This window comes from Sebastes fasciatus, chromosome 7 (assembly GCF_043250625.1).
Source record: "Sebastes fasciatus isolate fSebFas1 chromosome 7, fSebFas1.pri, whole genome shotgun sequence".
NCBI classification, from domain to species: domain Eukaryota; kingdom Metazoa; phylum Chordata; class Actinopteri; order Perciformes; family Sebastidae; genus Sebastes; species Sebastes fasciatus.
Window position 1 is genome coordinate 6,274,271 of NC_133801.1, and position 17,062 is coordinate 6,291,332.

General features: G+C 39.9%; 3 protein-coding genes across 4 annotated transcripts in view; 1 reads left to right on the forward strand and 2 right to left on the reverse strand.

Annotated features, from left to right (window-relative positions):
• dhrs12la (dehydrogenase/reductase 12-like a) overlaps positions 1-5,639 on the reverse strand; it is a 10,356-nt gene extending 4,717 nt beyond the window's left edge. Inside the window, exons 1-7 of the mRNA XM_074641251.1 lie at positions 5,383-5,639; positions 2,723-2,856; positions 2,168-2,250; positions 1,966-2,061; positions 1,799-1,880; positions 1,650-1,711; positions 79-183 (exon numbers count right to left, since the gene is read on the reverse strand). Coding sequence (XP_074497352.1) covers positions 79-183; positions 1,650-1,711; positions 1,799-1,880; positions 1,966-2,061; positions 2,168-2,250; positions 2,723-2,856; positions 5,383-5,624 — 804 coding nt within the window. The 5' untranslated portion in view covers positions 5,625-5,639. The remainder of the gene's footprint in view (positions 1-78; positions 184-1,649; positions 1,712-1,798; positions 1,881-1,965; positions 2,062-2,167; positions 2,251-2,722; positions 2,857-5,382) is intronic.
• Positions 5,640-6,737: 1,098 nt separating this feature from the next.
• On the forward strand, positions 6,738-11,447 carry ap1s3a (adaptor related protein complex 1 subunit sigma 3a). The gene is made up of 5 exons (XM_074641255.1): positions 6,738-6,974; positions 7,921-8,099; positions 8,648-8,756; positions 9,729-9,866; positions 10,784-11,447. The coding sequence occupies exons 1-5, from the start codon at positions 6,972-6,974 to the stop codon at positions 10,817-10,819; spliced, it is 465 nt and encodes a 154-aa protein (XP_074497356.1). The 5' UTR covers positions 6,738-6,971; the 3' UTR covers positions 10,820-11,447.
• Positions 11,448-11,467: 20 nt separating this feature from the next.
• scg2a (secretogranin II a) lies at positions 11,468-15,283 on the reverse strand. 2 transcript variants are annotated; one of them, XM_074641253.1, is made up of 2 exons: positions 15,130-15,283; positions 11,468-13,413 (listed from the first exon to the last, which is right to left on the reverse strand). In XM_074641253.1, exon 2 carries the CDS (start codon positions 13,403-13,405, stop codon positions 11,546-11,548), a length of 1,860 nt encoding a protein of 619 aa, XP_074497354.1. In that variant the 5' UTR covers positions 13,406-13,413; positions 15,130-15,283; the 3' UTR covers positions 11,468-11,545. The 2 variants fall into 2 exon arrangements, with proteins under 2 accessions (XP_074497354.1, XP_074497355.1); XM_074641254.1 differs by lacking the exon at positions 15,130-15,283 and adding an exon at positions 14,303-14,477.
• Positions 15,284-17,062: the final 1,779 nt, after the last annotated feature.

Sequence of the window (17,062 nt, forward strand, 5' to 3'; positions counted from 1 at the left end):
AAGGGCGGTAGAGCCCGCCAGGCCATCAGTTGCTGAATCTTAACACGTGGATCAGCAGGTTTCAAGCTCCCTTCTTACTTTGTGCTGGGCGTAAACCATGGTGCCGTCGTAGCGTCCCCTCTCAGACTGCAGGTTTCCCGTCCTGAGCTTCTGCACCAACATCCCCCCCGATGACACCGTGATCTGAACATGGACGAAGGGAGACAGGTTAAACATAGACATGATATAAAGTGGTGGAGCATAGCTACTTACATTTATTCAAGTATTATATTTAAAGTAATCAAAGAGTTTAATTTAATATCTGCTTAGTATTATGAACTGGGTGTCTGTGCAGCTTTCCCGGAAAAAAATAACACGTGGCAGTCTCTGGGAAGCGAGAACCAAAAACACATCTGCAATTACCGCTTATCGACATTTATTTTACCCTCTGGTATTTTAGTTTTTTGGATTCCTCTATTGTTTGTATTTTATTATATTGTTGTTGCTGTTTCTGTTTTTATCTGCTATTCCTTTTCCTGGAAAACATTTTGTTTTATTATTATTGTTATTTTATTTATTTATTTATTTAATTGGAAGAACATTGCAAGGCATATAAATTACAAAACAAATAAGTAGTCTTCTATTTTTCATCCATTTCTCCCTCCCACCCCCGACAATTAAGGAAATAACCAATATAAAACTAATAGTTATGAGACTTAAGGCAGCAATAACACCAAAATTGGAAACACACTAGACAGATGAAATAATAAAACACATACAATATTCACATATACACCAAAAAAACATAAATAAAATAAAAATAAATAAAGTAATAAAAAATAATAATAATAATAATAAAATAAAATAAAATCGATATTTAATTATATTATATATTTATAATATTTTGTTCTTTTTAATTCTTATTCTTATTCTTATTCTTATTCTTATTATTCTTATATTAAAGGTGCCACCAAAGAGAACAAAAAAGAGATCTTTGAGATTGTAACTTTAAGTAATATTTTGAGGTACATAATGAGTATTTTAATTTTTTTCTCCTTTATAATTCTACTCCACTACAAGCTATAGTTACTAGTTACCTTGCAGATGACGATATTAAAAACAAAACCTTTGATAAAATATGATACCTTGTAATAGATCAAACTACCAAACTGTGTACACATTTTAAAAATTAGCTCCATTAAAAGATAGTAGCTATGCTGCTAAAGTGCTGCTTATACGTTATGCATCTTTTATTATAATATTAAAACATAAAATAACACTGACAGGTGAGTGAGTACTTTTTCATAAATAATACTATATTTTAATGGAGTGTTTTTTGCATTGTGATATCATTTTTACTTTACTACTGTAAAGACATCTTCCACTGCTGAATGTATATACAGTGAAATAATAAATATATTAGATCTTTCTGCAGCCTGTGACCCCGAGTTGTTCCCTATATACCTGAAATGTTCTGATGTTTTCAGAGGGCATGTCTCATTGGTGTGACCAACAATGAACCATTAAACCCAGTGGCCCAAACCCATTAAATGTTCATTAAGATGATGGATTACGCTGACCAGAGCAGCAATATCTAAAGTCTACGAGCTGTTCGTTAATGTTTTGAACCCAATAGGCGTCGATAACGTCGAGTGTGAGGTGAGACTCACCACTCTGGGATCGGCGCTCTTCTCCATCAGGGGAATGAGACTCTTGGTGAGAATGTAAACCCCTAGTGGACAATAATAATAATTAAAAAAACATATCTTTCCTTCTCATCAACGCTTCCTTCACACCTCACCCCTGACCTTTGACTCACCGAGGACGTTGGAGGCGAAGCTCTTCTCGAGCCCCTCGACGTTCACGTCCCTCTGACTCATGATGGCGCCGGCGTTATTGATCTGCACAGATTACAGCACATGAAATAATAATCACATTGTTATATATATTTTCAAATATGAAAAACAGGTAGCTTGTGTCACTCACCAGTACATTGAGGGCCTTGTACTTTCTCTTGAAGCCTTCAGCGAACTCCCAGACCTTCTTGGTCTCCGTCAGGTCCAGGATGTGGACAAACACCTCCTGTGATGACGTATAGAATAATGAATAATGACACGTCTGGGGAACCAGACAATGTGAAGATTGCTTTTTAAAAAAAAAGTCTGTTGAGAGGTGAGTCATGCTGTACTTTATTTCCCGTCTCCTTGACGATATCAGCCCTCGCCTCCTCAGCCTTGTCCTTGTTCCTGCACACCATGTGGATCGTTCCCCCTGTGACGAAGATAAATAAACGTTGTTCTTTTCCAGCGGAGGAAAACAGTATCTAAACACATTTATTATTATTATTATTAAAAGGAAATGTGTAATGTTTTTTACCTGGCTGCACCAAATGTTTCTACTTTATTGTAGTGTGTGGAAATCAGGTGTGTTAGTAGCTGTTGACTGCAAGATTGAGGTGCGGCAGGCCTCTTTGTCATCATGCTCCACGGTAAGAGAAATGCTGCTAAAGCTATATCTTTATATTTAAAATCAGAAAGCGCAATTTATTATCCACTAGGTTTTAATTGTGTTTCTTGATGTGTTGTCCTTTTAAACATTTTTAATAACGCTCTTGCTTTTTCTTTCTGAAGGGTTTCCCGGTGGCAGCCAGTGGGTGCATAACTTTTACAATGCATTGGTATCAATCACAATACATGTGTTGTGTGTCTGCATATATGAGTTTATTTTTCGGTAGGATTGGCACCTTTCTTAGCTATGGCCATGGCGGTAGCTTTCCCGATGCCACTGTTGGCTCCTGTTATCATGAAGGCGCGTCCAGCCATGGACACCTCCAGGTCCTTCTCCACAAACCTCTTGGAGGCCGTCAGGAAGGCACTCCTGCAGGACACAAGCATTTTACTGCATCACAATCATTGTCAGCCACCAGTTTATCCGCACATTTTAGATTAATTAGATTCAGTATAGATGCAAGAGCAGTGGAATAAAAGCAGGACTGAGAGTGAAAGCGGGTCAGAGAGGGTCAGTGTTTGAGGTCAGCCTGTTTACTGTACGTCTCCTCACAGCTTTACTGTACAGATACAATGAAGACGAGAGTGTGCCTGGCATCATCTCTGAAGAGGAGGCGTTCGGGGTGAGACTACAGACTGCAACAACAGGATCGGTGTGTGCGTTTGTGGCACCAAGAACTTCAATTGCCCCCATTGTCCTGGATGCCATTGTTGAAGGCGGCTGAATAATGGGGGATAAAGGGGACAGCGAGGGGGGGTAACACCGAGGCTAAATGCCCGCTCTGTTCGCTGGTGTCATGCAGAGAGCTATTAGTGGAGGGTCAGAGCGGGTTGACGGGCAGATCTCTGGGAGAAAAGATAACACAGAACAAAGGGGAGACGGGAAACAATCACAAAAGCACCTCTTCAGACAATTTGGCGTTCTGTGTGCTGGGTGAGGAAAGGCGCTTTAGGGCTGCAATAGATCAGATAGGACTGATGAAACATTTAGAGCCTCGTTGTGGTTGAAACAACTCACTTACGGTACATGGCTCCTGCTGAGTCACTGTAAACTTTGCTCAATTCATAAATCAATGATATCAAAAGATGCGCTGATTCTGTTCAGTGAAGCAGTGGCAATCAAAAGGTCGGTAAACTAAAACCTCCAGTCAGTGATGATCCTTTCAAAGATCCAGCCCTTACAGTACATAACTTTTGACCTAACCTAACCTGACCTCATATAACCTCTACACCAGGGCCGTGTATTTGAAAGAATCTGGCGATACGATATGTATCATGATACAGGGGCTACGATTCAATATATTGCGATACAGTAAAGCAATATTGCAATTTTTAAAATCTAATTTTAGGAAAACTGTCATATTATAAAGAACACACCACCATAATGCATCAAATCTGAGTCCCTGTAACATCCAACATCAGAGCGCTACTTTTAGAGAACACTGAGAGGGCGTATATATTTGCAAGTGAAATAAAGTATTGACTGAGTTCATTTTTGCATGTAAACTATTAATTAAAAATCTATACAGTGTTTTTGAGAAGCGATACAGTATCACTAAACATAACATTGTGATACTCTATATCTTAGATATTTTCTTACACCCCTAAAATACATACATTTGATATCAATATTAAGGCTGCAACTAAGGATTATTTCTGTAGTTGACTAATCTGATGATTGCTTTCTCAATTACTTGATTAATCATTTGGTCTATTAAATGTCAGAAAGTAGAGAAACACGGCCATCACAGTTTCCCAGAGCTCAAGGTGACGTCATCAACAGTCCAAAACCGAAAAATGTTTAATTTACACTGATATAAAACAAAGAAAAGCAGCAAATCCTCATGTTTAAGAAGTAGAAATGCTTTGTTGCTATTAGGGCTGTCCCGAATACTATTTTTGAGTAATATTCGAAGGTATTCGAAGCTTCGCTTTGCGGCAGCAGGTTGACATGTTCTTCTGTCTGTCTGTCTCCATTTCCACCGTTTCAGTGCTCTACACACAACAAACAGCGATATCCGTCTGAGAATAACTAATAATAATGAATGTTGAATATGAATAATGAATAATGTTATGGGATTATTCCTTATTTCATGGGCTATTTGGGGATTTTTACATTATTATCATATACTTATATAAAAACAATAAAGGCAAAGCCTTCAAATACTGACTTTGATGTTGAATACCATGGCAAAGGTCAAAGCTTCGAAGGATTCAGGTCAGCCCTATTTGCTATTATCAAAATTAGTTATCAAATTTAAATCTACTGTAAATCTACTGTTAAGGACATGTGCAATAACATATGTTGTCTCAACATATTTTTGTTGATTAACTAGGCGACTAATTGTTTCAGCTCTACATATCATGGCATTAACTTTCATCATTAAGCTTTGTTATCAGCCTACATTTTAAGTCTGCCAATGAAGAGGCATGGAGGCAGTTTAGGAAGGGTTTCCCTGATTATTATTATTATATTATATTTTAAACAATGAGGCTGGTCAAGTGGTCCAAATCCATCCCATCACTTATATAGACTATTTATATAGACAACTATACTGGTAAATAATTTTATTTTGCTTAAAATGGTGCTTGTAAAGGTTAAATATGATGTGCCCTGTGATGTTTACTACAATTAGAATCAGAAATACAATAACATTACAATAAAATCATGAGGCAAAGAGCAGAATATTTTAAAAAGCATGTTTTTTCTCCATATTGAGTTTCTTAAAATATACTATGTGATGAGTTTATGATGCATTATTCCCATCAAAGTTATTACTGTGTACTGATCTGATATAATAACAGGATGCACACAGACTCCAGCTCACTGAACCACTACAGTGAAGTCTCAGCTGAGTTACAGGAGCTGAAAAAGATAAAGATAAAGTCATCTTACCTGGTGAACTCGGTCACTCCCTTCAGGAACCAGGCGGAGTTGCGGTACAGAGACATGGTGCTGCTCTGGAAGCCTCTCGCTGTGCTGAGCTCTCTCCTCCAGCTTTTACCCTGAACCAGAACCACGTGGAGCTCCGCCGGACTCACATCAGTGGGCGACAACAACTCCAACAACTCCAACACCACCTCCAGCCGGCCACCCAGCGGCAGGAAGGAAGCACTGTCCGACAAGGGAACAGACATCAACACAACACCTGTATGTTTGTATGTGGTCCTTCAGTGTGGAAGGCGACTCTAACCATGTACTGTAAGCAACACTGCCAGCTCCAGCTAAAGCAGGGGTCAGCAACCTTTACTATCAAAAGAGACATTTCAGGCAAAAATATAAATAAAATCTGTCTGTAGCCTCAAAACATTTGAGCATTGTGATGAAGGTAACACAGTTTATAGTCTAAGTATGTAGTATATAAGTCTAATGCAGTGAGGGCCAAAGAGACAATGTACTACGGAGTATTAGGGCCACACTGAGGGAAAAAACATTTACAGAATAAAGTCATAATAGTACGAAAATAAAGTCATAACTTTTCGAGAAAAACGTCGTAATATTATGAGAAAAACGTCGTAATATAGCGAGAATAAAATCGTAACTTTACGAGAAAAAAGTCGTAATATTGTGAGAATAGTCAATATTAGTAATAGGATGGATTACAATGGTAAATCATTCAAAAAAGACACCCAGCTAATGTTAATAACTTAGCTTTCAAAGTCGAAATAGAAGACAATTGCCATATTAAAGGCCCCATATTGTAAAAAGTGACATTTTCATGGCTTTTATATTATAAAGCAGGTTTAAGTTCCATATAAATACTGTTAAACTATCAAAACGCTCAATATACGGAGAAATACACACAGCCCGTATTCAGAAAATGTGTTTGAAACAAGCCGTTAGGATTTCTGTCCATTTGTGATGTCACAAATATACAATATTTAGACCATTACATGGTTTTAAACGTAAACATTCTAAATGTATCCCAGTTTATTTCCCGTTGCAGTGTATGTAGATAATATCAGCTGACAGGAAGTAAACATGGACCCAAACTGTTGCCTAGCAACGCAACTCCGTTGAAATTCACTAAAACGGAGCTTTTCAGACAGACGGTAATACAGGTATATTCAGGCAGACAGTACGAGGAAAATAGAGAGTTTTTTGAACATTACAGCATGTAAACATGTTGTAGTAGAAACACAAAATACAAGTATGGACCTGAAAATGAGCTGATATGGGACCTTTAAATCAACATCTCCTCTCTCTCTCTCTCTCTCTCTCTCTCTCTCTCTCTTTGACTGCACTGCAGCGATTCACCTGTTGGCCTCGGCAGCCAATCAGCTACTTGAGCTCAGCCAGCGGGGCGTGGCTCTCTGACTGGAGAAGGTGTGAGGTGTGAGAGCACTGATTTCTGGGAAGATCAACAATGTCGCTGCATCTTAAAACACACGAGATACAGTAGGACTCTAGGGGGTCTGAGATAGGCTTTATCATAAGCCTGAGGGGTTCGAATTTGGGTGACGTCTATTCACTGCTGTGACAAAATGGTGAGTAGTCCATCCAGCTTGTTGCTGTAGTTTACCTTTTGGCAATAAAATGAAGCCTACTAAACTGGAATAAGTCAATAGCTATGTGTAATCAGATTACTTTTGTCAAAATAAGTAAACAAAATCTCTTATTTTACTTCTTTCTTACCACAAATCAGTTTGGTAGGCTACTTCCTAGATCAAAGAGCACGTTCCAGATCCTGATATTTTCCACATGTAACGTGGAAAATACAGCAGAATAATTTGTCAGATTGATCACATGTCACTATAAAATGAGTTCAAAGTGAAACACAGCTTTTGCAATGGAACAACCAGGTTGTGTCTGAGAGGCAAATGGATGCAAATCTACAAACGTTGGTTTCGTTTTGCAGAAGTTTAAATGTGCTTTTTTTATCATTCAAACAATATAATTAAGATGAATCTGGAGTTTGACACAATATAATCATACTTAAAGTTGCGCTCCTGTCTGTTACTGACTTGTTGCAGGCAGAAGTAGTGCTGCATCCTGCTGCTGCTGGGCCTCAGGGCAAAGTGCTCTCATTAATTGCTCTTGCACAACTCACACTTTGTATTTACTGTTATTGCACTCAGAGGTGTTATAGATGTGTTTTGCTTTCCCATGTGATCTTTATTCACCTTTCTAGTTGTGAAATCTAATTGCTGTTTGGTGCAACCCTCACTAATGGTGTGGTTTTTCTTTAGCTGCAGGCAGCTCTAAAGTTTTATTACTGTGTGTGTGATTGCACATGCATGTGTCTCAGTGAGCGTGTATGTGATTGCTTCTGTTTGTTTTCCTCTGTTGTCAAGCTACACATCATAACCACATTTAGTTATGTCTAACCCTCATAACACAAGACCTGTTTGGTTATTTTATCCTGAACACAACAAAGACAAAAATGCCTGAACTTTTCACAATCAGTGTTTTCTGCCCTTCTACTCTCTCCAGATGCGCTTCCTGTTGCTGTTCAGCCGGCAGGGGAAGCTGCGGCTGCAGAAATGGTTCACGCCGGTGACAGACCGGGAGAAGAAGAAGGTGATCCGGGACATGATGTTGGTAGTGTTGGCCCGTCCGCCACGTTCCTGCAACTTCCTCCACTGGAAGGACCTCAAGATCGTTTACAAAAGGTGCTTTACAAAAGCTGGTTTTCAGTGTTTTATCACCAGCGATCCATTCCTGGCAGGTAAATACTTGGGTGTTGTTGAGCAGAAACCACCTTTGACTGCGTTTCTGCTTAATGATTAACTTGGGTCTCCTCAACATGCACACAGGAAACAGACACACCCGTTCTCTCAACAATGGTTGAACAAGACCTGGATAGAGTAAAGGTATAGTTAAACACACAGAGCGTGACCTAGAACCATGATAGTGGTTTTTCATCTCCTTCACTCACAGTAATAAAAGTAGAGTTAGTGGGAGTGGACAAAATAACAGGAGTGTAATACATAGAAACCTTTATGAAGCTTTCGCAAAGGCTTTTCTTTTGTTAAAACTGTTAAATTATACTTAATTTGATGTGCTTGTTCTTCAGCAACATGTTTTTCTTCTCTTTGAAATACACATATGCTCTCCTCAGAGTGCTGTCAAATGTTCTTGTAATGTTTCCTAGTTTCTTCACAACATTGTTGCAACCACTGCTTTAACACCTGACCCTCCATCCTCTCATACAATGCAGGTACGCCAGCCTGTATTTCTGCACTGGTCTGGATAACCAGGATAATGAGCTGCTGACCCTGGAAGTGCTGCACAGATATGTCGAGTTGTTGGATAAATACTTTGGCAGCGTAAGTAGAACTGAATGCTCACACAATCTGCAGAAAGGATCTAATCAAGTAAGCTTTAAACCAATTAATTTGATGAAGATGACCTTCTTTTGTCTAAGACCGTTTTTTACACTCTCATTCTTTTATATATTTAATGAATTCTGGACAAGAGCTGTTTCATTGAGGATCATTTCATCAAAATTAAAATTAATAGAAGATTTAAAGTGTGTTTTCTGAACATTAGAGCATGTTAACATGTTCTAGTAGAAACCCATAATACAAGTATGAACCTGAAAATGAGCATTATATGTCCCCTTTAAATCTAGAACTAAATATTTTTAACAGTAATCACTTGTTTTTCTTTAGTATGTTGTACAGACAAGGTTATTATAGTTTTGAATTTTCAATTAGTGTTAGTTTTGGTTAGTTTTCAGAGTGCGTTTGCTGGTTTTAGTTTAGTTTCAGTTTTTCAGAAAGGGTTAGTTTTAGTTTTTATATATTTAGTTTTAGTTTTACAGTAGTTTTAGTTTGTTTTTGTTAGATATCATGTCTCAGAAGCCCACATGTCGAAGTGTCCTTGTGCAAGATACTGGACCCCAAACTATTGCCACAAAGATGGATGGAAGCATTCGAGTGTCTGCAGCTGTAAGATCTCCTTTCACTGGAGCTCAGCTGTGACAACAAGGCAAACGGGAAGGAACAGAAAACAGTTTTATCAATACTTAGTACAATAAAGTCAAAGATTATAGAGTCTGAACTACAGTGACTCCTGTGTTCCATTACACTGCAGGAGTTCAGCAAATCCCATTCCCCCTTTGACAAACAGATATATCACTGGGCTCTCTACCAATCTGACTCCCCCTGGTGTCCACAAGGTGTCTCTCCCCCAGAACCACTTCAGTTTCAATTGAATTTATTTTTTACATATATAATATATATCAAGGAAGTGTAATTCATCTCTAGTCTAATGGATGGTGTATTATTCTGTTTCAGGTGTGTGAGTTGGACATCATATTCAACTTTGAGAAGGCTTACTTCATCCTGGACGAATTCCTGATGGGAGGAGAAGTTCTAGAAACATCCAAAGTAGCTGTTAGTGTATCGATGGAGGAGTCCGACACACTCCAAGAGGTACTTTAATAATAATAATAATAATGATTTTAGTCTTGGAATTACATGAATTGGGTATCACTGTAAAGCTGAGACTCTTGTAGAGCCAATGAGCCCAACTGTATTCATGTGTGATGATGTTAGTCCCCATAGGAGCCATTTCATTGTACTCAAGACTATTTTTTTAAACTTGACCTCACTGTATAAAATGACCTGTGGTGACCTCTAAGATAATCACAGCCTCATGAAATTTACAGCCACAAACTACAGACCTAGAGCATTCAGAGGATGGATGGCTTTACTAGCTAGATTGACAATAAGGGGGTTCCTGAGCAGTTTCCAGAACAGAAGTGCTCGCCATCCAATTGCCGAAAATTCTTATAGAAATCAACAAATGTCAAAAGGTTTTGATTCCAAATCACAGCATGACTTTTTCTGTGGTGTTCCTCAAGGTCTTGGTGTCTTAATGTGGTATTTTGGAGATATTATTGATCATTTTTATTCATTCTCGAGGGGTAAAAAATTATTAAATTTAGCACCAAATCTGTGTAACAAATGATATCAACCCAAACATTGCTTTATTTGTGATTTATGACTAGAACAATTTGACACTCAGTGCTGAGCTGCATCTCGAATTAATCTTCAGGTTTCCAGCTTTCAGATGATGTACACCACTTCTAGGTGACATCTACTGTTGACCTGCTTTCTCCCCCTAAAGACACCCTGCACCCCCTAAAAAAGAGAGTTTATCGTGTGTCTCAGAGGGTTAAAAGCATTAAAAAATACACAATATGTCAAGACCCAAGTTAAAAGTGAATAAAATTACTATAAGATTATAGTAATTATTAAAAACGACCTAGGGGAACTTTAAGGTTTAACAGACTCTTCGTAGGTTTTTCTTATTACTCATATAAAGTATATTTCTGCTCTGATCACAGACGATGGAGGAGTACATGAGCAAACCTGCCTACTGAGCCACGAGAGGTCGAGGATGTCTCACATTTCAAGACTTGAAGCAAAAGGTTTATTACTCCGCATCATTTTTATTCAGTGACTAATAACGACTCATTTGGCATAATGCCGACTTTTCAATATGTTTGGATCTACAAGTGCCTTTTTAAGCCTCATATTTATTAATCTTAGGGTTTTATGACAGGGGAGATATGACTGGAAAGAGTCTTTATTTAAATATGTTTTTGTAATCTCAATGGTAATACAGGCGAGACAGAATAGAAACTGATGCATTGTGTGTGATGGTGAGTAAATGAAGAAACACTACACAGTAAGGAAAAATAAAGTCAATGCTTTATTAACCTCAGGAATGTCACATATGACCACATTTAAGAAAGAATTACCAAAAAAAACACAAGTGAATCTAAGGGATCCAACACTGATTCTGGTTGTGTGTTTGTGTGTTTGTGTGTGTGTGTGTGTGTGTGCGTGTGCGTGTGCGTGTGTGTGTGTGTGTGTGTGTGTGCATTGAAAGGCTGGTGAGTCACATGTACTGGTTGTTTATGTTGTTGAGCAACAAACTCGTTAAAAAAAAAGCATCCAAATGAATGTCTCAGATTTCTGCTAATAAATATGAACTTTTGTAAACCTACAGAATAACTAAAGTCATGTTTTATTCTTCAAAATACTTTATTTCTCCCTCTCCTTCCACCAAATCAATATATATATTTATATCTACATAGCCTTCTTTAAATTCCTTGGGCAGTTTTGGCGTCGGTATCTTCAGTTTCAGGGTTCAGGTAGCTCAGCAATTTCATCACCGCCTCGTTATCAAAGCCTTGCATTTGCGTTTCAGCGCCCCTCTCGTCATCCTCAGACTGTCTCTTTTCATTCGGGCTTTTATCTGAGTCCATTTGATCTAAATAAGCCTGTATCGCCTGTTCAAAAGAGCCCGTCACGCTCTGCTCCCGCTTTTGGCTCGCCTTGTTGTTTCTGTACACGGGATACTTTGGATACCGTGCCAGCATCTGAGCCGCTAAATATGCCGCCAGCTCATCCTCGTCCACGGTGTCGTCATAGTCGTCCTTTGATGTGCTGGGGAGGCGCCGCTGCGTGGGAGCGGATTCCCCCGAACGCCCCGGAGGCTGAGTGCGAAGTCGTGACAGCGAGCTTTTGTACTGCTTCCTGACAGGAGCTCGATCCTCTACGCCCCCTAAGCCCAGGATGTTTAGTATCTCTTCTGTCCTCCGTTCTTCTTGGGTCTTTTGTCTGTCAGGAAAGCGTCTGTTGTAGAATTTAGCTTCGGGGATCTTGTGTGTCTTCTTTGGGGATATCTGAGAGAGCTTTTTGTCGTTGCTCTTTCGCGACGTTGTGGTTTCTCCAGTTTTGAGCATGTCCAGCAGGTCTTCAGGTGGGATCTGGTATTTTTGTGAGATCTGAATGAGCTGGTAGATGGTCCGTGGGTCTATGTTATCTCTGTACTGTGTCTGAGCCACTCTCCTCTCTGCCCTCTGTTTCTCCTCCTCCTCCTCCTCCTCCTCTATCTCTCGTTTCTGCTCCTCTTCCTCTGTTTTCTCCAGCACTTTCAGGAGGTAGTAGTCTACCAGATTGGCAACATCATCTGGATCTTTTGACCTCTTGACTGGGTAGCTTTCATCATCTTCATCATCAGCTTCTTCTTCGTCATTGTCGTCAACATAATCAAGCCCTCGGTTGGCCTCGTGTTTGTTGTCCTCATCCTCCTCTTCCTCTTCCTCCTCCTGTTCTTGTGGAGGACCCCAGTCTGCGAGATCATACGCCCCATTTTTCACATTGAACATATCATCATCTTCCTCATCACCATCCTCCTCCATGTCATCCTCCTCATCTTGGCGTTTGTGCATGGTCTTCACACTCGTCAGCTTGTCCAGTTCGTCGAACACAGACTGCAGCGTCGCCAGGTTCTGAGGCGTGTACTTCTCCTCCACGTTCTCGTTGGTGCGTTTGAAGGGGCTCTCGCGCTCCGGATCTGCATCCTCTTCCTCATCCCCCTTACCCTCTTCCTCGTCCTCGAACATTAGCGGCAGCTTCTTGTGAGGCTTGATGCTGTGTTGCTTCTGCTGCACCCTGGGATACGCGGCGTCCTCTGTGTCTGCACCTTCGACGCTGGGGCGAAGCGAAGCCGGCTTGGAGGCCTTTTCTGTCTGCTGGAGGGTGCTGAGCACAGCCTGGAGCAGCTCTTCACTCTTATCCTCCCTTCCAACGTCCTCCTCCTCCTCTTCCTCTTCCTCATCTTTAGGGTTGGAAGCCAGTCTCAGCATGGCACGCAGCTTCTCAGCGTCATCCATGTGGCTGGCATCGTACCCTGTAGCGGGAGCGGCGTGCTGCTGCTGGGAGTCTGTTCCAGTTCTTTGACGCAGGCTCTCGATGTACTCCAAAGCTTTGAGCATGTCGACATTAGGAGCCTGGAGGACGTCTCCTCTCTGGGAGTCTGGTTCACTTCCTCGCAGTCTGTGCTCTCTGAGAGAAGAACCGTGAACGCCAGAGGAACTGAGGAAGAGGAGGATTAAGAGGAAGTTGGCCAAACAGATGAGGAAAGGTTTGGTTGAAGTCTCGGGGAGTGACGGCATGGTGACGCCTGCAGAGGAAAGACAAAGAGACGCATGTCAGCTCTGACCTTTACACATAAAGCTAACAGGTTCGCAACGGTTACCGCTCTGGCATTTCTTAAATGTCTTTTGCTCTCATCATCAATTTAAAAGTCCAGTCTGATGATGACATCACAGACAACGAAGACATTTGTATTGATTTAAAGGCGGGAGATCAGGTTTTAAATCTGATCGGGGACTTTGCTCTGGTGTAAACCAGGTCAAATACCTCTATTTCTCTTAACCAGTATTTATACTGAATGTCGAAAATGCCTGGTAAAACTAAACCCAGGTTTCTCGCTCAGTAAAATTTACTCTACATTAAACTTTTTTTAATTATTTTTTTTCTACATATGTATTTATTCATTTAGGTACAGGTACATTGAAATACCATGAATATTAAGGACACATTTTTTTTAAAAATTATTTTTCCCTCCTCCCCCTGATATATATATATATACATATATATATATATGTATATATATATATATATATACAGAATCAAAGTTTTCATTAGACTTTGTTTTACTCGAATTATGCTTGTTTATTTTTTGTCATGTTTTATGTAGCACTAGTTTGCATCAAAGCAAAAAATAACATGCAGCAGAAAAAAATAATAATAATAAAAATAATAAGAATGATTGCTGAGAAGCAACTGGTGGTCGATCTTCAATTTAATAATAATAATAATAATAATAATAATAATAATAAAATAGATGATTACATACATAAAAAAATAATTAATTAATGAATTAAATGACTAAATATGATGATAATAATAATAATAATAATAATATATAGATGATTGCATACATAAATTAAATTAATAAATATGATAATAATAATAATAAATAATAATAATAATAAGTGTTATATTACTGGGTCATCAGTGTAATGTTTGCATCTCTCCTCCATTTCCCTGCCTGTTGCTGGTATGTGAGGATCATACTGGGATCCAGCAGTAACAGCAGCAGCATCAACAGCAGCAGTAATAACAGCAGCAGCAGCAGCAGTGGTATTCAGCTCCCGTGCAAATCTCATTAGTCGTCAAATTGCTGCTCTCCGTGAGTCACGGCCCCTTTCGTTGTCAAGGAAACCCGGTACTGCTGATGTTCCCATGGAACCGATGGAAACCTCTAAACTCAAATTATTTATTTATGTATTACTGTTTTTTTTTTAAAGCTTTCACTCAGATTGAACATTGTTCTGTTGAAATCCCCCTCCAGTGGGATGATTTCCTGCCTTATATTAAACATGCAAAATGCATTTAACGTGTTTTTAATGCAAATGCATGCAAAATAAATGCAGTTTTAAAATACTTTTTCTAAATAAGAACGATCAAAAAACACCAAAAGCGACGAAATGCATGTAATTTTGTCTGTTTACTTACTGTTCCTTCGTTTTTCCAACCTGAATTCAAAAACTTTATAGTTTTTCTTTATTTTTTTTAAAACTAAATTATAAGCTGCAAAGTGCGACCAATTGTGAATAATGCGAATCGTGATGAGAACAAAGAAGCTGCAGGCAACAACCTCTTCAGCCTCTTCACAGCTGTGTGTCGGTGCATCAGGTTGGCAAACAGAAACAAAAAGCTATAGCCTTTAAGTAACTAAAACAAATACCCTCTTTATTAATATGACATGTGATATAGGAAACATCTTCAGAGTAATGTGGCTCATGCAGTCAATAACAACCTTTAGTCTTACCTTTGTGTAATTAGTTGGTATGGAGGCTCGTGAGTGCGCTGAGCATCTCTCTGTCTCTCGGTGTGAGTCTGGTTTCAGCACCGCGGACAGCTCCTCATTCTATTAGAGCAACCACCTGACTCGTGCGTCACAGAGGGCGCGAGGAGATACGCAACACACACGCACGCGCGCATATACATAACCCACGCGCACACACACTCGTGCACGCAGTTCATTTGAGTCAGCCAAACACAAAAACTGCTTCTCTATTTGTGAATATGAGCTGCAACTAGTTCTGGTCTAGTACATCTCAGTCAGTGGCTGCAATAATATGATGTAATGAATATACAGTCATAATGTGGGGCTGCTATATTTAGGATCATTGTCTGTCTCCATTGTGGGCAATAATGTGAGCTATCATGGGGTTTATGAGTTTATTAACAGGACATGAATAAACTAACTTATTCACCCTTTAAAGATGCAGTAGGCAGACTGTTTTTGGCATCATTGGGCATAAAATCCATAATAACCTTTCAGCATATTGTAATTCAAGTGTTCTGAGAGAAAACTAGACTTCTGCACCTCCTCATGGCTCTGTTTTCAGGATTTGGAAAATCTAGCCCAAGACGGAAGACTTTGGCCAATCACAGGTCATTTCAGAGAGAGAGCGTTCTTATTGGCGGTGCTTGGTATTTCCTCAACTGATCTCAACATGGCTGCCGGGTCACAAACTTTCTAATTTTACAGCTAAACAGTACACTACAAGATGTTTCTGAAAAGAGGCGAGAAATAGGCATTACAGTAACAGAATATTGATGGTCAAAGTTTGATCGGAGTTCGCGAGTGATTGACAGCTGCTCAGAGACGGCAAGGCTCCAGCTCGGCTCTGATTGGTTGTTTTCCTCCGGTCTGTGAAATCTTGCAGAAGCCGTTAGGAGCACCGGAGGACTCCAGAGGCACATGATTGTTTTTCAGATTACCTGTCTCATGCACTACTGTCAGGATATATAGCGACCGTTTTATAAAAAAATAACTTATTTTTTAATCATATTTGCTACCCACTGCAGCTTTAAGTGTCTTTCTCTGTGTTGAATTGCTTTATAAATTGTGTTTATTAACACAATTAATAGGGGCGGTTGTGGCTCAGAGGTCGACGGTTCGATCCCCGGCTCCAATAGTCCACATGTAGAAGTGTCCTTTGGTGATATAGTTAACCCCAAGTTGCTCCCGAAGGCTGTGTCATCGGTGTGTGAATGAGTATTTAGATTAGATGCTGATGGGCATGACAGCCTCTACCATCAGTGTATGAATGGGTGTAACCATTACCGTTTAATTGTTGATAAACGCTTTTCTGATTCCTTTTGTTTCCTCACTATCTGATGCTCATAGTAATAATATCCCCCTCACTGTAGTAGTGACTGTTGAATGGCTGCTGTCATTGACTGCTGTTGTGTCTCTGCTGCAGCACTGAGGGACAGAGGCGGTTAAAGTCCACCGATGACTCACATACGGTCTCCGCCAAAGCCCGAGACGGGTGGGGTGACAGGGACTGCAGAGGGGTGGTGTGTGTATGTGTGTGCATGTGAGTGTGTGTGTATGTGTGTGTGAGAGAGAGAGAGAGAGAGAGAGAGAGAGAGAGAGAGAGCAGTTTTGTCGTCATCCAGCCTGCACTGTGCTCTCTATTTTTGGCTGCCTGTCAAATCTCGTCTGCTACAGATCAGTGTGTGTGTGTGTGCTCGCAGATTCATTCATAAATCCCCCTCGTTGCTGAGTTTGATGTGAGCTCAGGCTATCCTCCACTGACCTGCTTGTCTGATATTCAGTGGAGCTGTCTTGTTTTCAGCTTCTTCACTGTTGCAGTATATAAATACTTTTCTGTATGAGGGAAAGAAGAGTTCTTCAACATATTTAGGTTTGACATTCACCCACATTGAAACACAAACCATCTGACTGT